Here is a 21,484-nt window from a genome sequence, read left to right as displayed (position 1 = left end):
GGCCCCCAAGAGATTCCCTTAATTTGCAGAGATTTCCTCACTTTATTTTGACAATGGGACAGGAAGTGAAGTTGTATCTCCCCATTGGCACAAAGAGGGCATAAATAAACCTTACAGGGGCTATAATCCTCCCTTACTCTACCCAAAATAGAAAAAGAAAAAAAATAATAATTGACCCTATAGTTTTACTTTTAAGTAAAGAAAGTATAAGAATGTCAGGCATGGAAAATGCAAAAAAAAAAAAAAAAAAAAAAAAAAAAAAAGAAAAGCCGGGAATAGCAGCGCCTATATTTCTATCGCAACAGGTTCCTGGTAAATACTTCAGACATTATAAAAAAACTCATGCTTAGCTCCAACATATTATATACCCCACAGATCCCAGGTTTTAAATATGCTCACAGATCAATCCAGTACCCTTAAACACAGAGAGACCAATAAGAGTCTGTACGGCCATCTCCACCAAAAACACTGGAGAAAGCTTGAACCCTCTTCGCAGATGGTGGTCACAGGTGACCAGCAATGTTCTCTTCCAGCAAAATCTGAATCATCCTCCTCGTTTATATGGGCAGTCTTTCCAGCAGCAGAACAAGATAATGTCCTCAATACAGAAAGGTCTAATATACTGCAAAGGAGTTGAGGTGTTAGTTTATTAGAGTTCTGTAAATTTCCACCAGGAAAAAACAATCAGTGGAATCATTTGGCAGTCAGTCTGCTGGCAAATACAGAAAAGAATGGTACATTTCCAAAGTTCAGGGTGAAGCCTCGGTCACCTGTGGCTCTTCACTAAGCGGAATGTTGCCTTTCTGCACATCCAGTTCCTCAGCGCTAACCATGGCTGGATCTATAGCTGCATATCTGGTGCCATGGAACTGCCGAAGGTGAATCTGTAAAACAAATTAAGAAAAAGGATTTCAGATGTAAATAATAAAAAAATATATATATATTTAGTCCAAAGAGTGAGGTGCACTACGGCAGTTCAAGCTGGTGCTAGCAACCAGACCTTCCCACAGGTCATATATAGAAAAAAATGAAACGGGGTTGCAGCACGAAAAGTAATTTTATTCCAGATATAAAATTACATACGTGTTTGCTGATACGCATGTCATTTTATATCTGGAATAAAATTACTTTTTGTGCTGCAACCCCGTTTCATTTTTTCGATATATATTATTCTTATTCTCAAGAGCTTCTTTAAAGTGAGACTAAAAGCGTTTGTTACCCCAGCATTTCATATTCCTGATCTGTGGCTGCTGTACCATGTGTTTGTAGGAGAAAGTCTCCTGTTCTCTTTGTTTTGCTTCCTTTGTGTGAAATCTCTGGTGTTCCTGCCAGCCCCTCTGCTTTCCTATTAAAAACTGACCACACTGGGGGGGCGTGTCCGGCCGGCGAGCGTGATGGCCGCATGAACTGAGTGCTCCGGCATCCACCAGACCAAAGCAACTCACAGCGGCTGACGACTTACACTACGAACTCAGTGAACGGCTGTGGAGACTCCCTACACTACCGGGCTACGATGTCCAAGCGCAGAAAGGCGACGAAACCGCCACAACGGCTGACCGACTTCTTCCCGGCGGCGCCGGCTCGGGGTAAGCAAAATGGCGCCGGGCCCGGCGCAGCTCCCGGGCATCAGCGATACAGCGGTGGAGGTGATCCCCTTATGGAGGACATAGCAGACATGGGGACGCTGGAGGAAAGCTCTCCACCCTCCTCTCCCACAACGTCCAGCCCTGCTAAATCGAAGCAACGCCGCAATAGTGGGGATACTTCCCCCTTCACGCAGCGCACCTCAGACAAGGCCCAGAGGCCTCATAGATCCCCAGACCTCTCTATTGACTCGTTCCCTGCATCAGACCAGCCCATATCCGAAGCGACTATGAAGCGGATGCTTCTGTCCTTCAGGAGCACACTCCATGCGGACTTTGATGACATGTTTCATGAAATTAAAGGCAATGTACAGACCAATGAACATAGAATTCATCATTTAGAGACTAAGATGGCGGACCTCTACAACGCGCACAACGACCTTGTAGATGCCTACACTGACCAGGAGACAGAAGTTCAGCGACTTCAAACTAAAATTGCCGACTTAGAAGATCGCTCACGTCGGAATAACATTAAGTTTCGGGGGATCCCTGAAACTGTCCCTCACAGTGAGCTGACCCGCTATGTGCAACGCTTGATGAAGGCACTCCTTCCCGCTCTGAGCGACATTGAGCTATGCGTGGACAGGGCCCACCGAATTCCGAAGCCTAAGTTTCTTCCTGACACAACTCCTAGGGACACTTTGGCCCGCATCCATTACTACCATGTGAAGGAGCGTGTTATGTTGGCAGCAAAGCAGAGCCCAGCAGTGCCCGAGGAATTCATGGGCATCTCCCTCTATACAGATATCTCGCAGCAAACTGCACTTAACCGCAAGAAGCTAGCACCACTCACTAAGATGCTGCGTAATAATAAAGTGATCTACAAGTGGGGATTCCCCACGAAGCTGCTGGTCACCTGGAATGGCAAGACATACCCTATCTACAGTGTGGAGAAAGGAATACAGCTTTTCAAGCAGTGGCACCTTCTACCGGACGAGACCCCGGTACCTACTGTCCCCCCATTGGAACGCCTGCAGAATGAATGGACATGATTCTCTACAGTCCTCTTCTTCCTGCATGAGTCAGATTTTCCAACTATCTGGAGGAATGCCGTGAGCTTCACCGTTTGCTATTTTTGCTGTTTTGCTTTTTATTTTTTCCTCTTGAAGGTTTTTTTTTTTTTTTTTTTTTTTTTTTTTTTTTTCACTGCATTGCCACCAGACTTTTTCCCCCCTGGTGCGTTCTACAAATACTCTGTGACAGCTCAGCATGTTGCTGAGCGTTTGTAGACCCCCCTCAGTCGCAGTGGCTTTTTTGGCTGCCCATCATGCCTGCTTTTTTAGTCAGGCCTTTCTTATCTTTGTGTTGTCTGTCTTGTCTGTCTTGTCGTCCCCCCTTTTTCTTACAGCCTCTGCAAACCTACCCACCACCAGCCTACATCCACATCATCCCTGGTGTGCCCTGATGCCCCAAGTATCTGCTGGATCCGGATATCCCTCCTGCACCTCATCCATCTGGCTGCACGCCACCCTGGTGCCTTCCTGTCTACAAAATCTTTTAGTAAGGTACTGGTCACCACACATAGTGAGACCTATTCTTGGTAGGCCCCTCACTAATCATACATATCCTACCATGTCACCATGACTCTGAAAGTTCTCTCGTTGAACACGAAAGGGCTCAATAGTCCTTATAAGAGATCGGCATTGATTAGAGAAGCCAAACTTCACAAAGCTGACATTCTTTTTGTCCAGGAATCCCACTTTGCAGCCCATAAGTGTCCTATAGTGTCTCTCCCCCATTTCCCCCACGTCTATTTGGCCAATGCTCCGAAAAAGAAGTGTGGTGTTTTTATAGCTGTCAGAGACTCAGTAGCATTTAAGTATATTGACTCTATTGCTGATCCTGAAGGAAGGTTTATTGTGCTGATATGCCAACTGAACAACACTGTATTTACCCTACTTAACCTCTATGCCCCAAATACACAGCAAAGGAAGTTTTTGTCCCCGCTGCTCTCTGTGGCGATGAAAATGTTGCAAGGTACCCTCTTGATTGGAGGGGATTTCAATACGGTCCTGGACCCTGCCATGGACTCCACCTCACAAACCAGGAGGCCCACACAATCTATTGTGTCTTTACTGCAGTCTCATGATTTATATGATGTCTGGCGCTGTTTTAATGGCTCTGAAAGAGATTATACCTTTATGTCCGCACCCCATTCCTCATACTCACGCATAGACCTCTTTCTCACTACGAAGGGGTCCTTGCAGAGTGTGACTAATGCTCGCATTGGCACAATTTCTTGGTCTGACCACGCACCGCTAGTTCTGGAGTTCGATGACAAGTTGCGCAACTCCCCTCCACCGGTGTGGAGGCTGAACTCTGAGTTGCTGGCGGACGAGAAGCTGCGCCAATCGATACTGCAAGAACATAACGATTTCTTTCAATGGAACGATGGCCCTGATGTTAACAGGTTCACTTTATGGAGCACATATAAGGCATACATGCGAGGTGTGTTGATCAAAATGTCTTCTTATTTACGGAAGCAGAGGCGGAGACAAGTTGAGGACTTGCTGAGGTCCATCAATCTCAAAGAGCAAGAAAATAAACTCAATCCCTCCCCCGGTCTTACACAACTTATCGTTTCTGAAAGACAGAAACTAAGGTCTCTCCTCCTGTACAAATATGAAAATCACCTTAAGTACATGAAGGCTCAATTCTATGCACTTAATAACAGAGCAGGGGCTTCGCTGGCTCGGAGGGTCAAATCCAAGCGACTTAAACAGAAAACTCTATCCTTGACCTATCCGACTAAAGCTGACCTCCTGACCAACCCCAAAAACATAGCAGACGCATTCGCGTCTTATTACCAGAAACTATATGACCTCCGCTCTGACAATTCAACACCCCAACCTACTCCGGAGGGCATTGCCGAATTTCTCTCCAAAACAAAATTGCCTGCCCTCTCTCAGGAGCTGCTCCAATCTATATCACAACCCATTTCCTCACATGAAATCTGCTCCGTTATTGCTAAACTCCCTAACAATAAATCTCCTGGAGAAGACGGTTTTTCCAACGACTATTATAAAAGCTTTGCTCCAGAGATTGCCCCTCGATTACGGGACGTCTTCTCTCTTGCCTCCTCCACTGCTTCCTTTCCTCCTGATATGTTACGTGCTGTAATAGTTACCATTCCAAAACCGAATAAGGATCCTTCTCTGCCTGCAAATTATAGACCTATATCACTGCTAAATGTAGATATAAAAATTTATGCCAAGATATTAGCTCTAAGGTTACAGAGGGTACTTCCTCTCCTGATACACCCGGATCAGGTGGGATTTGTCCCTGGCCGTCAGGCCCCTGATGCCACTCGACGTCTTATTGACCTAATATCCCACCTGGGGACCCCTCAAACGCCTTCTCTGCTCCTGTCCTTGGACGCGGAGAAGGCGTTTGACAGAGTCCACTGGGGCTATCTACAACAAGTCCTCGACAAGTTTGGCATTCATAATTGGTTGCGATCTGCCATTTTATCCCTCTATTCTAATCCCTCTGCAGTAGTCCTTACTTCGGGAATTAAGTCCGAACCCCTGCACATTACCAATGGAACCAGACAAGGCTGCCCCCTTTCGCCCATCATTTTTACACTACTTATGGAACCCCTAGCTCAAAGAATCCGTGACTCCCCTTTTATCTCAGGCCCCAAGATTGCTCGTTCTGAGCACAAGATTAGTCTGTTCGCGGACGATGTTTTGCTCATTTTGACCAATCCAGCCAAATCTCTCCCCGCAGTGTATGATTTATTAAATGAATTTAGTGCAGTCTCCTATTATAAACTGAATGCTAGCAAATCCCAAATACTTGCTTTACACTTACCCCCGGCCCTGCGCCAGCTACTATCTCATGATCTACCCTTCACTTGGGTCACAGACTCCTTAGGTTTCCTGGGTATCCAGCTCACCCCAAATCCCTCCAGACTTTATGCCTACAATTTTAAACCCTTACTGGACTCTTTACCACGTACTTTGGCGTCCCTTAAAACGCAGGAATTATCCGTCATGGGTAGAATAGCCACATTTAAGATGATAGTCCTGCCTAAAATTCTGTACTTCCTTCGCACACTGATAATTCCCCTCCCACGTTCTTTCTTCACAGCCCTCCAAAGTATGGTTACCAAATTTATCTGGGACCGCAAACCCTCGAGATGCTCGCTGTATATTATGTCCAGGCACAGGTCCCTAGGGGGGATGGGAGTCCCCAACCTTTACTCATATTATAAAGCATGTGTTCTCGACCAACTCAAGTACTGGTGGACTCCCTCCTCCAACAAATCCTGGTCGCAGATGGAAGGCGATTTAATGCCACATAAGAGCCTCCAACTGCTATTGCTTGCTACTCGAATAGGTGCCAAACCCCCACAATCCACGATCCCTTCGATCCTTTGTTCGGTCCGATTATGGAAAGAACTTCCTCTTACCCTATCGCCTACGGACGGGGGCCAAAAAATTATGCTCCCGCTGAAAGCTTTAGCCTATCTCATTCCCAACCTGGATCTCACGTTGTGGCTGCCTAAGGATGCCCAACCGAGATACGTAAGAGACCTTTTTCAAGGCACCTCACTTTCTACATACACGGACCTAGTGAAAAAATTTAACCTCCCGTTGAAGACCTTTCACACTTATCTCCAAATAAGATCCTATTTACGCTCAGAACCCATACCACACTTCGTTACACTGCCTACTTCCATTCACGAATACCTTCAGGATCTTCCTGGCTCCTCCAAGGGCATAACCCTTTTTTACAAAACACTCACTCAACCAGATCACTTCTCCAAAACACACACCATGATCAAATGGGAACAGACCCTACAGAAAGCATTTCCTAACTCCTACTGGTTGAAGGCCTTCTCATTCACGTACTCGGCCACTAAATGCGTTACACACTGGGAACAGCATGTTAAACTAACCCATCAATGGTATCTAACGCCATATCGGCTTTCCAAAATCTACCCTTCCCACTCGCCCTCGTGTTGGAGGGAATGTGGGGAGTGTGGTACCCTGTTTCACACTATGTGGGCCTGCCTGTCTCTTAGGTCATTCTGGAATAAAATTTTCTGCCTGATATCTGAATTGTGTGACCGGCAGGTGTCCCCTGAACCGGAGTTAGCTCTCTTACACATCCGTATACAGGAATTACGGCCTGCCTCCAGGCAAGTGGTGATTCATCTTCTCTTAGCAGCCAAACTCACCATCACTAGACTGTGGAAGTCCACCACAGCCCCCTTGATAGGAGACACCATTGACACCTTGAACCAACAGTGTGATATGGAACGTATTCTTTCCCGCATTTACCTGAACACCAAAGCATTCCACAGGAAATGGGATATTTGGCTCCAGCACCCTAACTGCACAGTTACCATCTAATGAAATATTGATTGATGTAACATAAGGTGGATTTCATGACCCTGCCCCCTCCACTACCTCCCCAACTTCTTAACCCGCTTTATGTACACCCCTCCCCCCCTTTCGTGTCTTCCCATCCTCCCCCACGCTCACCAACGCCTTTGCCCCTCACCATTGGCAGTTTTTTTCGGCAAGTTCACTTTAGTAGACGATCTATCTACTGTTTATTTGTACTCCAAGGTGGACACCCCCCCTGTGTCACAGGTTGTTCCCATCGGGGTGCCAGGGGTGGAGTGGTCCTCCGTTTCATTGTGCAAGTGTTTTAACACCTTTACTTAAGCTCCATGTGAACGTGTACTGGTAGCTATACTTTATGCCTCATATCTGCATTTTTGACATTGCTATGTACATTTCTTCGTTGTAATGGAGGCACTGTATGTACACTGCTTGTTATGAAGCTTTTGTTTCTGTTTAAATCAATAAAAATCTATTGAAACTAAAAACTGACCACAATAAGCAGAACACACCATGGTCAGTTCTCTAGCTGTGCTTGGAAGTAAGCCTGCACTCCTCCAATGAGAAGACTTGTTCTGATACTGCCACATGGCCTGCCGCCCCCCTTCCCCCTCACAGCCATTCACTAGAAAGCTCAGTGTAATGCAGCTTCTCCTCCCTCCAGCTCTTATACAGCTGAGAACAGAGGGAATGTGAACAGCTTTTTTAAAAAAAAAAAAAAGGGGGGGGGGCGGCATTTATGTTTTATTTATTTATACACAAATGTTTTTGCCTTTCATTTCTTTTTTAAACTGAATGGGTTGTTTTACAAGGTTATCGTTTACAATCACTAACACCACAAAAATGAAAACGGCATTTAAAAAGGGATTGTAAAGTCTCATTTTTTTTTCCCCATTAACCACTTGCCGACCAGTCACGTTGACTGTACTGCGGCAAAGTGGCTCGATTCCGTCCAGCGACGTAGACCTACGTCGCTGGACTCCTCCCCCTGTAGGCGCCGCGCTCCCGCTGTTTTCAGTCACAGCGGGAGTCGGCCAGGGGAGGAGCGGCGGCGATTGCCGCTGCTCTTCCCCAAACGTCGGGGAATCGAGTTTGGAGATCCGCCCGCTTGTGTAAACAGAGCGGGCGGATCTCCTATGTGACAAACAGTGACAGATTGCAGGGTTCAGCATAGCTGAACATGAGATCTGTCCCTGTGTCACTCAGTCACCTCCCCCCCACACACGTCAGTAAGCACCAGGCATACAATAACCCCTCCCTCTCCAATAAAATTATCCCCTTCTATGCCAGTGTTATAGTAACAGTGTATATTTATAGCACTGATTACTGTAGTAATGTCACTGGTACACCCAAAAGTGTCAAAAATGTCAGTCAAGGGTCCGATCTGTCCGCCGCAATGTCGCAGTCCCGCAAAAAAAAAAAAAAAAAAAAAAACGCAGATCACCGCCATTACGCGTTAAAAAAAAAAAAAAAAACACCAAAAATGACAAGAATCTTTCCCTTAGTTAGTAAACGCAATAACTTTTGCGCAAACCAATCAAAATACGCTTATTGTGATTTTTTTTACCAAACATAGGTAGCAGAAAACAAATTGGCCAAAAATGTAAAAAAATTTTGATTTTTATATTTTTTTGGGGGGGAATTTCATATAAAAAAATTTTTAAAAATATTATTTTTTCAAAATAAACGCTCTTTTTTTTGTTTATAGCACAAAAAGTAAAAATCGCACAGGTGATCAAATACCACCAAAAGAAAGCTCTGTTTGTGGGAAAAAAAGGGCGTAAATTTCGTTTGGGTACGGTGTCGCACGATCGCGCAATTGTCAGTTAAAGTCGCACAGCGCCGAATCGCAAAAAGTGGCCCAGACGTAAGACAGCAATATCCTCCGGTGGTAAAGTGGTTAAAAATAAAAAAACATGCTATACTTGGTTTTGCACAGAGCATCCCCAATCTTGGACTCTCCTGGGCCCTCCCTCCTGTAGAGTGCCCCTACAGCAAGTAGCTTGCTATGGGGGCACCTGAGCCAAGTCACAGCTCCGTGTATCCATTCAGACATGGAGCTGTGGTTCGGCCCTGCCCCCTCTCTCTCCTCATTGGCTGATTTTGATTGAATGCACTGGGAGGCAATGGCGCTGCTGCTGTGTCTTAGCCAATGAGGAGGGGAGTACCGGACAGTCGTTGACATCGCTGGATCAAGAGGGGGCTCAGGTAAGCAATGGGGGGGCTGCTGCACACAGGTTTTTTTTATCTTAATGCTTAGAATGAGAAAAAAAAAAAAAAAAAAAACACACCTTCTGACCTTACAACCTCTTTAATTCAATTCATTTTTATCCACTTGCAGATCTACTACAGTAATTATATATAATGGAAAGGAAATCCGCGCTCAGGTTTCAATAATAAAGTCCAAAGATGGGTGGCTGCCAGCAATTTATGGTAAAGACGAATCAGATCAAATAAATTATGTTATGGGTTTGCAGCGCTCAGGTAATAGTCCTTTTGAAGAAATAGGGACAATCCGAACTGCTTACCAGATGAAAGGATAAAATAGACCTGTCAATAGGTAGAGTAGATGCAAAATCTCACTAATCCAGCCAAGCTGGATTAGTGAGATTTTGCATCTACTCTACCTATCGACAGGTCTATTTTATCCTTTCATCTGGTAAGCAGTTTGGATTGTCCCTATTTCTTCAAAAGGACTATTACCTGAGCGCCGCAAACCCATAACACAGTAATTATATACAATTGTGAGTGGTTCTCTGGTGGAAGGTTATGGCAGTAACAAGAAATATATGGCTAAATTAAAAATATGGGACTTTTGACTTACCATAAAATCAATTTCTCTGATGTTCATTGATGGACAAAGCTCCTGATATTCTTAACCATTGGGTTATACTGCCCCCTACAGGAGTAGGACACTAGGCAGAAAAACCGTCTGGCTACACCTATGGGCAGTCCCAGGGGGTATAATCCCTCTCTCTGCTATTAGTTTTGTTACAAGCAGTGTCAGGGAAAATACAACTCCACAGAGGGGTGGGTGCTGTGTTCATTAATGATCATCAGAGAAATGGATTTTACAGCAAGTCAAAAATCCCATTTTCACTTTCGTTCATGGGCGGACAAAGCTCCTGATATTCTAAACTATTGGGACATCCCAAAGCAGTGTTAAACATGAAGGGTGGGAACAAAAAAAAAAAAAAAAAAAGGCTAAAAAACAGTAGCCAACCAGGCAACAGGGGCTCAACCAAAACAACTGGAGCCCGCCTGAAAAAAAAAAAAAAAAAAAAAAAACGATACACCCTCAAAGAGGTCCAAGTCCTCTAAACAGCAGCCTGCAAAACCTTGCATCCAAAAGAGGCATCCGCAGATGCAAACACATCCACTTTATAGAACTTTGTGAAAGTAAGCACCGACGACCAGGTGGCCGCCTTGCAAACCTGCGTTACTGACGCCTGATGACGGAAGGCCCAGGAGGCACTGAGCGCCCAAGTAGAGTGCGCCTTGACAGGGAAAGATGGAACCTGACGCCTGATGGATTAGGCCTGAATCAGTCTGATCCATCTGGGAATGGTCGCAGAGGAAGCGGACAACCCCGTCTGAGACCCAGCTGTAAGCACAAATTAGGAGTCTGACTTCCTAAAAGACTCCATAGCTGCCAGGTAGACCCTAATTGCCCAAAACACATCCAAGGCATGCAAAGCAATTTCCTTTGGATGATTTGAGCCTGGGACACAGGGAAGGCAACACAATGTCTTCATTCATGGTAAACAGACAACCTTTGGAAGGAATGAGGAACAGGGGCGAAGAACCACCTTATCTCTTAACAACCAAATAAGCTGAAAGACAGCATAACGCCACCACCAGTCAACACAATGTCTTCATTCCCACCTTCTGAGACATCGTAAACAAGGGACTCTCCCAAAGAATCTCAAAGGTAAACTTCTGGAGGATCGAAAGCACCAAACTGAGGTCCCAAGGCGGCAATGGAGACCAAATTGGAGGAACCAAATGGCGAACACGAGGAAGAAACGTACATACAAGGAAGTGTGTGGCCAAGGGTCGTTGAAAGCAGACCACCAAAGCCAACACCTGGCCTTTGATGGTACTCCAGGCCAATTTTGGTTTAACCCTCCCGTGAAGGAAGGTCAAGATCCGAGTCACCGAGAAGAAGCGAGGATGAACCTCAAGGGACTCACACCACACAATGCAAGTCTTTCACATACGATGGTAGATCTTCCTAGAAGTAAATTTCCTAGCTTTTAACAGCGTTGGAATCACCAATTCAGAACAACCCCTATCCATTAGTGCCTGACTTTCAACAGCCAAGCCGTCAAAGCCAGCGACTAAAGCAGGGTGGAAGATTGGTCCTCGGTACAGCAGATCCTCCCTAAGGGGTAGCTTCCGAGGAACGTCATCGACCAGCCGCACCAGATCGGTGTACCAAGTCCGGCTAGGCCAGTCCAGGCCACTAAGAGGACGGGAATCCCTTCTGCCTCGAACCAGCGTAGAAGTCTTGGCAGAAGCTTGAGAGGAGGAAAGGCATTAATTTAGACAATACTGACCCCCCACGGGGCCACCAGTGGGTCTTGTGTCCGCCAGAGGATCCCGTGACCGTGCCACGAACCTCTGCACCTTTCTGTTGAGCCGAGACGCCAACAGATCCATCTCGGAGTGCCCCATCGGAGACACAACTGATGAAACACCTCCGGATGAAGAGACCATTCCTACTGTCCAAACGTCTGCCAGTTTTCCATTCTGAGAATGTGTACGGCGGAAAGGGCTGGAACAAACGTTGTGCCTACCTGAGAATGCTGGCTACCTCCGGAGCTGCCAGACCCCCTTGTCAATTGACATAAGCCACAGCTGTGGCATTGTCTGATTGAATGCGCATTGGACATCCTTGGAGATGATCCGTCCAATGTTCCAGGCACAGTCCGATTGCTCGGAGCTCCAGGATATCGATTGGTAGTCTGGATTCTTCCAGGGTTCAGACCCTCTGAGCAGAATTTCTGTAGAGAACGCCTCACCACCCCGAAAGGCTGGCATCTGTGGTGATCATCGTCCAATACAAGGGGAGGAAGGATTTGATTTGCCAAGGCACGAAGCCACCAGATCAGGGACCCTTTTGCCCCCTAGCTCAGCTGGATTTGGTTGTCCAGAGACTGCGGAGTCTTGTACAATTTGACCAGAATCTCCCTTGCAGGGACCTCATATGGAACCGCCTCAAAGGTAAACACCATCAAGCCCAGCACTCGCATGCAAGCCCGGAGGAATGACCATCTGCTGGACAACAGGAGGCAAATTGCAGCCTGCAATTTCTGGAGCTTGTCCAGAGGAACGAGTACTCTGGCTAAGGCCAAGTCCAGAGTCAGACCCAGATAGTCTAGTTTCGTGGAAAGAACCAAGGCAGACTTCTGAAGATTCAGAATCCAGCCGAACTTCCTCAGGGTCCATATGGAGATCTCCAGGTTTTCCACCAGCACAGTAGGAAACTCTGCTCACAGAAGGTGGTCATCTAAGTAGCCCAGGACCACAATCCCCTGCTGACGTAACAATGCTAGCATCAGGGCCAACACTTTCGAGAAGACCCGAGGAGCTGAGGCGAGACCAAAGGGTAACGCCACAAACTGATAATGCTCCTCTCCCACAGCAAAGCGGAGAAGGCTCTGCGGACAGGCAAATATTGGAATGTTAAGGTAAGCATCCTTGATGTTGATGGAGGCAAGAAAATCCCCCTGATGCAAGGAAGCCACCAACATGGGAACAGACTCCATTCTGAACTTCTGCACCTGCACAAGCAGTTTAGCACCTTGAGGTCCAGGATTGAATGCACCTTGCCTGCCTTTCTGGGGACTGTATACAGGTTTAAGTAAAACCCCTGAAAACATTCCAAATTCGGAACCATCACCCCTTGAAGTAAAAGGTGTTGCACCGCCCCAAAGAGCCTGTAAGCATGCCGGGGACAGCCGCACATTGGAAGGAAAGAACCTTTCTAAAGGGCAAAAACGAAACTCGATCTTGTAGCCAGACAGTTGAGGGGGAGGTGCCTAACTGGAAGGAGGGGATCCCAGGGGTCAGACTGTCCCATGTCCACGCCAAACCCTCGAGGGTGAGAGGGGGGGGGGGGGGGGGACAGCTATTCACCATACCAGGAACCAGACGGGCACCGCTCAAGACTGAACCCCGCCATCGAAATGGGGGGGTCTGTTGGCCAGGAGGAATGCTGCGACCCAGTCATATGCGACCTCACGAGGCGTTTAACTCGCAGGCCAGCCCCCGTCTGGTGGGACTATGTCACGGCCGACCTAGCGAGGAGCTGAGGTCTGCACATGCTCGCTGGCCAGACTGGGGTAACCACTGGATCTAGATTATCCAGCCCATCACCCAGTCCGGCAGTTGATTGTAGATCTCACAGGAAAAACCAGAAAAAAAAAAAAAACTATCTAAAAGTACCAATAGCAGAGAGGGAGTATACCCCCTGGGACTGCCCATAGGTGTAGCCAGACTTTTTTTCTGCCTAGTGTCCCACTCCTGTGGGGGGAATAATAACCCAATGGTGAAGAATATCAGGAGCTGTGTCCCATCAATGATCGAAAGAAAACTTATATTATATATATAGCCAGTTTTCCTAGGATAATTAAGAAAAAATAAAACAGGAAATATTCACAACTATTCACTACCAAATTAATTTGTCCTAATAAAATGTGGTATATCTACTTGGATACTTAAAGCAGTTGTGATATGTACACTAACCACGTGTAATGGTTGCAAAATTGTGCTTAGGCATTAAGATTTGTTTTAGCCTTAGGTGTGAAGGGGTTAAGGAACTGCTAGGTGCTAATATTTTATATTCATTTTCTGCCACCTGTTAAAGTAATCCAGTGGCTGTAAAGCTTCTCGTATTACTTTTACTAGAAAGAATCCCAAAAAAAAAAAAAAAAAAAAAAAAAAACTGTAGCTGCAGTCATAATTCAGGTAAAAGCAGTTGGATGTATGGAAATGTGCTTACCTGTACGTAGAGATTCACCTCGGCACTTCTGCACAAGTAGGGGAAGTTGCCTCCGGTTTTCAGGTGGGCTCTCCTGGCGTTAGGAAACAACTTGTACATCTCTTCCTTGGCGTCCGTTGAAAGAGCGCTTTGATCAAATACCTGTCAGAAAAGGCAATGCCATTTAAACCAGCATGCAGCTTATAAACACATGGTGACAAAGGTCCAGGTATACTGTTGAGCAGGGCTTTTTTTCGTCAGATAATAGGTGCAGGAACTCCCCCCTTCGTCTCTGCCCCCTACTCACCTCTGAGCACTGGCTCTACCCCTACCTACCTCCCAGTACTGCCCCTTTTACAGAATACAGAATCAAGTATCATTATGTGCTATTAAGTAATTTGTATGGAATTTGATAGACCCCCACCCCAGCAACAACAGAAGCAATGGATCCCCTACACAACAGCGGACTTCCCCAGCAACAGTAGACCCCCGTAACTAAATACCAACCTAGCAACAATAGACCCCCCGCAGCAAAAACAGATCTTGCAGCATCCAGCATCAATAGACCCTCCAGAAGCCAACAACAATAGACCTCTCCCTCAACAGTTGATCCCTCACAGCAATAATTGACCTCCCATCAACATAAGGCCCTCAACCAACAACGATAGACCTACCCTCTAACGATAGACCCCACAAAAAAACAGATCCCCACCAGCATTAATAGACCCCCCCAAAAAAGACAAAACCGATTCCCACCATTGGCAATAGACCCCCAGCAACCAGCATCAATAGACACACCTTGCCATAAAATACATTGTGTTTGGAGGTGCCGGAACTGCGTTCCCCCACGTTCCTGCAGAAAAAAAGCCCTGCTGTTGAGGCAAATAACATGCACCCATTTTATAAACGTCTGATTTCATACAAACTGTGAAATGCCAGTTATAAAATACTTTATGCTACCTAATAATAATGTTTTAATATACAATACAGAAGTTTAATGTGGTTGTAAACCTCAGACATGAAATATGAACAAAGCATATCCCATAGTGTGTACTTGTCTCCATACAGAGCACCAAATGTCATTTCTGTCTGCTGCTTCCTTCCTCCGCTACCAGCATGACTCACTTCTTACAAGTTTCCTGACACCAAGAGGGAAAAAAAAAAAAAAAGGACAAGGAGGGGAGCTCCAGCACACAACGGGGAGCTGCAGCACAGCCTTCGATTGACAGCCTCGGCTTTCTTCCTGTGTGTTGTGTAAAGGAAGGTGTGTCCCTTCCCTCCAATCAGCTCTCAGATTTCTCCTCGCTAATCTCTGCAGTGTGCAATTTCAGCCCTGCCTTCCCTGTTTTCTGACAGCTCAGAGCAGCTTTATAAAATTCTGGATTTTAAACGTTTTTAAAATTGTATAGAATTCTGACAGTTTATGTCTACACCAAACAAACCTGGGAGAGGGCCCTGACACTCTCCAACACACAGCAGGTGACAGCCTCAGGTGTGCATGTTTCACTATGAAACTGCAGAGCTGGGTGTGTCTTTTCCCTCCACCCAGATCTCAGATTAACACTAAGCTCCCAGCTCTATGCTGTGCCGTGTGAGATCAGATCTCGGTTTTCTCTGTATCATCTGAGGCCAGACACTTCATTAGGTATATGTAAGGGTTTACAACCACTTGATATTCCTCCACAAAGCAATTTCACATCTGAAATGACACCATATTTCTCATAGGACAGGGAGTGTTTTCAACTTAAAGAATGATGATTGTACAGACAATTAAAGCTTCTGTATTGAAAGTTTACTTAACTAGAAATTAGTGGTGGAGAACCTTGAATGGTTATTGAATCCAGATGGGGGCTTATAGAACACAGTAGAATTTACAAGCCACTAAGAGAAATCTAGGAGCCATCTGGAATCAAGGAAGATATAAACACACCAGCCACTTTATTAGGTACACCTTGCAAGTAGCGTGTTGGACCCTTTTGTCTCCATTCTTCGTGGCATAGATACAACAAGGTGTTGGAAACATTCACCAGATAGATTTTGGTCCATAGTGTCAAGATAGCATCACGCAGTTCCTGCAGATTTGTCGGCTGCACATCCATGATGCCAATCTCCGGTTCCACCACAACTCAAAGGTGCTCTATTGGATGAGATGTGGTGAGTGTGGAGGCCATTGGAGGACAGTGACCTCATTGTCATGGTGAAGAAACCAGTGGTGAGATGATTGGAGCTTTGTGACATGGTGCATTATCCTGCTGGAAGGAGCCATCAGAAGATGGGAACACTGTAGTCATAAAGGGATGGACATAGTCAGCAACAATACTCAGGTAGATCGTGGCATTTAAGCAATGTTCAATTGGTACTAAGGGCCCCAAACTGTGCCAAGAAAATATCCCCCACACCATTACACCACCACCAGCCTGAACCGCTGATGGATCCATGCTTTCATGTTGTTTACGCCATATTCTGACCCAACCATTTGAATGTCGCAGCTGAAATGGAGACTCATCAGACCAGGCAACGCTTTTCCAATCTTCTATTGTCCAATTTTGGTGAGTCTGTATGACTTGTGGCCTCAGTTTACAGTTCTTAACTGACAGGAGTGGCACCCAGCGTGGTCTTCATATGCTTCAAGATTCGATGTGTTGTGCGTTCAGAGATTGTATTCTGCATACCTTGGTTGTAACGAGTGACTGAGTTACTGTTGTCTGCCCATTCTCCTCTGACATCAACACACAACCGTTCTCTGTAAACCCGAGAGATGGTTGTGCGTGAAAATCCCAGATCAGCAGTTTTTGAAACACTCAGACCAGCCCGCCTGGCACCAACAACCATGCCTCATTAAGTCACCTAAATACCCTTTTCTTCCCCATTCTGATGCTCGGTTTGAACTTCAGCAAGCAGTCTGCAGCCCGTCTGGATGCCTAAATGCATTGAGTCGTTGCCATGTGATTGGCTGATTAGCAATTTGTGTTACCAAGCAATTGAAGTACCTAATAAATTGGCGGGTGAGCGTACATTCATCATTTAGGAATACAAACGAAGCCCACAAGTTATGGGCCAGTGGGGACTCCATCAAACATTGTTACCCAGAACTCCTGAATGGGAGGCAGCATACACTTACATCCATTATGGTGACAGGGAGGTCCCGGATTTTGTGTGGTTCCACATAAGAATTCTGACAGTTCAGGGTGAGACGAGATGCCAGCTCACTTTGATTCAAGCTTTCCAACTATAAAGGAAAATAGCAATACCTTCATACACAAGTCAGCTACAGCCAGTGATTTGCCCAATTAGACAATATTATGTAGACAGTATTTACATAAGTGTGCATTACAGAGCTCAGTAACCGGATCATTTTACAAACGGCGGCAGCGTCAGCAGCTTTAGGCCCCGTTCACACCTGAGGGATACCTGAGTGACGCTGCCAAGTTGTGCTTTTTGCAGATTTGTGGAGCGGCGCTATTCATTTTTAAGGCAACAGAAAGGACAGCGACAGCGCTATCTGGGGGTTGGGAGTGGGATAAAAGAAGAAAATGGTCGCACACCACCATAGAATCCAATGAAGAAAAGTTTCTTTATTCACACAAGTGGTACAAGGTACAACAGGGTAGGACATTTTCTTCTTTTATGCTTCTCCTGGTGGCAAGCCGAGATTCAGCACCCACCTTAAATCGTGGACTTTGACTAACCTGAGCGGTGTTACCTCTCTTCATGGTGGGGGGGGGTAGGATAATGACCACTATATCCTTATGAATGGTGACGACCAATGCAAAGTCTCAATACACTTTATTGGCAAACAACTGCGTTAAAACCTTTAGTCAATAAAAGCCAATACAATACCGGCCCGTTGGGTCCAGATGTACGAGGGTTGATGGCCACTTGAGCAGGTGTAGCAAGGTGGAACAAAGCCGCCCCTGGTGTGCAGGCTCGCAGCCGCTCACACGGAGCAACGGATGTACGGGAGCCAAGCCAGGTCACACGGGTTGCTCCCGTATGACGTCACCGTAACGCCAAGGCGGAAGTGCTGGACCGGATTGAGATGCCTGTTGGCCAGCCTGGAACGCAGAGGGGAAAACGGTTGCCGTGATGCGTTTCACGTGCATGCGCTGTCAAGTCCTGACAAAGCGCATGAGCGCCAAACACATAATCACAGCAGCTCTTTTCCCCTCTGCGTTCCAGGCTGGTCAGTCTCATTCTGGACTGGCACTTCAGCCTTTGCGCTGCGGTGACGTCATACCCGAGCACCGGTGGGACCCGGCTTGGCTGCCGCATGTCCGTGGCTTCGTGCGAGTGGCTGAAAGCTCGATTTGCTGCTTTGGAGGACAGGGGGGACATTGGGGGACTAATGGACCCCTAATGTTTTCAAAAAGAGTACCTGTCCAAAAGTGATCAAACTTTTTGGCCCCCTAGTGATAGCAATAAAGTTAAAGTGATACTAAAGTCTATTTTTTTTGTAAAAAAATAAAACATGTTTTACTTGCCTGCTCTGTGCAGTTGGTTTTGCACAGAGCAGACCAGATTCTTCTCTTTTCGGGTCCCCCACTGGCACTCCTGGCCCCTCCCTCCTGTTTAGTGCCCCCACAGCAAGCACCTCAGCCGAGTCACAACTCCCTGTGTCCATTCAGACACAGGGCCACATCCTCTTTCTCTCCTCACTGGTTTACTGACTGATTGACAGCAGCAGGAGCCAATGACGCTGCGCTGCCATCTCTGGCCAACGAGGAGGGAGAGTTCCTTGCAGCCGAGACACTCCTGCAACATTGCTGGATGGAGTTGGGCTCAGGTAAGTATTAGGCGGGGCTGCTGCACACAGAAGGCTTTTTATCTTACTGCATAGAATGTATTAAGAAAAAAAAAAAAAAAACCTTCTGATTTTACAAAAACAACAAAACAACAAAAAGGAGTGTTCATTTTTTTTTAAATAAAATAAATTAAACTAGTTAAAGTTTTAAAGCAACCACCTCCCCCACCCCTCCCCAGCATATATATATATATATATATATATATATATATATATATATATATATATATATATATATATATATATATATATATATATATATATATATATATATATATATAGCAGGGGTCTTCAAACTATGGCCCTCCAGTTGTTCAGGAACTACAATTCCCATCATGCCTAGTCATGTCTGTGAATGTCAGAATTTTACAATGCCTCATGGGACGTGTAGTTCCGAAACAGCTTAAGGGCCGCAGTTTGAGGATCCCTGATATATAGCATCGTCTATGAAAAATTGTAGATACCGTAGCTTGTTACTACGTCACTGGCTAGAGCCAATGTGAATATCACCTAAACAAGAATTTTAGGAGATAGATATTGACCATACCTACAGGTAAGACTAATTACAAACTTACCTGTAGGTACCAGTTAAAAATGAGAGTTTACTATCGCTTTCATAGATTTTAAGCTATGCGCGTTTATAATGAGGAAGGTCTTTTTGTAATATTTTCTGGCCAATAGTCTTGTCAGTCGCATAATCCTTAACATACTGAATGTCCAACTACATGTACTCTGACTACGCTTCCACATATTTTTGAAAAGGCATGCAACCAATAGCTCTGTTTTTATTCTTTAAAGAATTTAGACCTCTTCGGTTCATTAGTGCAAACCTCAGTCATCATGTTTATATCCAAACTAAGCTAAACTCTGGAGGGGGCGAATTCCATAAAGCTGCTGCACCGCTTTGCTGACGTTTATTGCCCTCATTAATGTGTTGCACCGATTCCATAAAACATCTGCAACATTTTTGGTTAACAACTAATGTGCCAAATTAAGGTAGTTCTGATTTGTTCCATTCCTACATTACGGCGCAAAAACTGCACCAGATTCAAAATAAAATGCATACAGTTCATATCCAACGAAAATGGAGCCAATTAAGGCCAACGTTGTTTTAAGGTACAGGGATAGAATTTGCGAAAGTGCCTCAAATGTGTTCTAAAAGTGGCACGACATGCACCAAATTCAATTACAAGTTTTAGACAAGGTTAGTGAATTTTTTTTTAAAATGCATGAGAGACATTTTTGCATAATCTGTCTCCATCGATCTTTAAAAAAATTCCAGGGATTGTCATGTGAAAAATGAATAATTCTAAACACATGAAATTTTTCCAAGAAAGACAGCAACAGAATCATATAGAAAAGAAGATTAATTCCTACCCGATCCACCATGAAATCAATGGCATCAGCCATAACTGGATCCACTGGGCCAGATGAAAAGTTTCCTAAAAGGATCTTCTTGAGCATGAATGCAGGCATGAGCCAAAAGCTGAAAAACACAAATCATCTTTACAGCAATAGGGCACAGACACGACTGTACTAGCTCATACTTTGCAAAGCCAAGATGCAAAACATGACAACACTACGACAATAGGGGGGGGGGGGGGTAGAGCATCTTGATTTACAAAATCATTAAAGGCAAGCCATAGATCATGGGTGCCCAACCCTCAGCGGTGGCCCGTGACCTCCTTGCCCTGGGATGGTGGGTTGACAAGCCCAGATGGGGAGTTGCCGACCCGCCATCCCAGAGCATCAGTGTTACAGATGGAGCCAGTGGTGGAGGAAGCAAGCGACTGCGGAGGGGGCAGAGCGGAATAAGCCGATGCTTGCGGTATAGCGCTGGCTCCTGTCCCAGGTAGAGTGATATCAAATTGTGAAGAAATTGTGTGTCAGCGCTAGGTTGGTCAATGTGTGGCAGCGTGCAATGTGTGTAGATTTACAGACACAAATTAATAAGCATAGGAAAATGCAGCGCTCTAAAAAATTTAATACATTTCATCTCTCTCAAATAAACATTGAATTAAAGTGAACATTGCCAATCAATAATGTAGACAAAACTGAAATGACGTGGTATTACACCGCATACATGATGGCCCAAAAAAAAAAAAAAAAAAAAAAAAATATAATATAATATAATATAATATAATATAATATAATATAATATAATATAATATAATATAATATAATATAATATAATATATATATATATATATATATATATATATATATATATATATATATATATATATATATATATATATATATATATATATATATATATATATATATATATATAGTCCTTTAGCGCAGGGTTTCTAAACTTTTTTTTTAGTGAAGGCACCCTTTAAAATTTTGGACAATCTCAAGGCACCCCATTCTAAAATGTAAATTATTTTAATAGTTTTACATAATGCGGCAGCATCGACACACAACGTTAGAGGCGATTTATTCTTACAAAGCAAATGCACTTTTGCAAACTAGTACCGACTAGTATGCCAGTGTTTTTCCTCTCCCTCAGTTTCCCTACATGACTCAGCTAATGTGACCCCAGTGTTGATGGAGAGGGGGGGGGGGGGCAGGGGAGGGTCAAACAAGGACGCTGTGTAGGCACCCAACCTTCTCTTTATTAACACTGACAACATCAATGGTTGTTAGGATGCCGTTGGCTGGAAGATTGAAATGGCGCACAATAAAAACCTGTAGC

The 21,484-nt window shown here is 45.1% G+C and overlaps 1 protein-coding gene across 1 annotated transcript in view; it reads right to left on the bottom strand.

Moving 5' to 3' along the window:
• Positions 1 to 364: 364 nt before the first annotated feature.
• Positions 365 to 21,484, bottom strand: part of SPG21 (SPG21 abhydrolase domain containing, maspardin) — a 98,056-nt gene continuing 76,936 nt past the window's right edge. The window contains exons 6-9 of the mRNA XM_082253194.1: positions 20,161 to 20,269; positions 17,104 to 17,211; positions 14,004 to 14,144; positions 365 to 884 (exon numbers count right to left, since the gene is read on the bottom strand). Coding sequence (XP_082109320.1) covers positions 750 to 884; positions 14,004 to 14,144; positions 17,104 to 17,211; positions 20,161 to 20,269 — 493 coding nt within the window. The 3' untranslated portion in view covers positions 365 to 749. The remainder of the gene's footprint in view (positions 885 to 14,003; positions 14,145 to 17,103; positions 17,212 to 20,160; positions 20,270 to 21,484) is intronic.

The sequence above is a fragment of the Pelophylax lessonae genome (genome assembly GCF_965119305.1).
Source record: "Pelophylax lessonae genome assembly, chromosome: 4".
Taxonomy (NCBI): Eukaryota; Metazoa; Chordata; class Amphibia; order Anura; family Ranidae; genus Pelophylax; species Pelophylax lessonae.
This window is presented reverse-complemented; position numbering and strand designations above follow the sequence as displayed.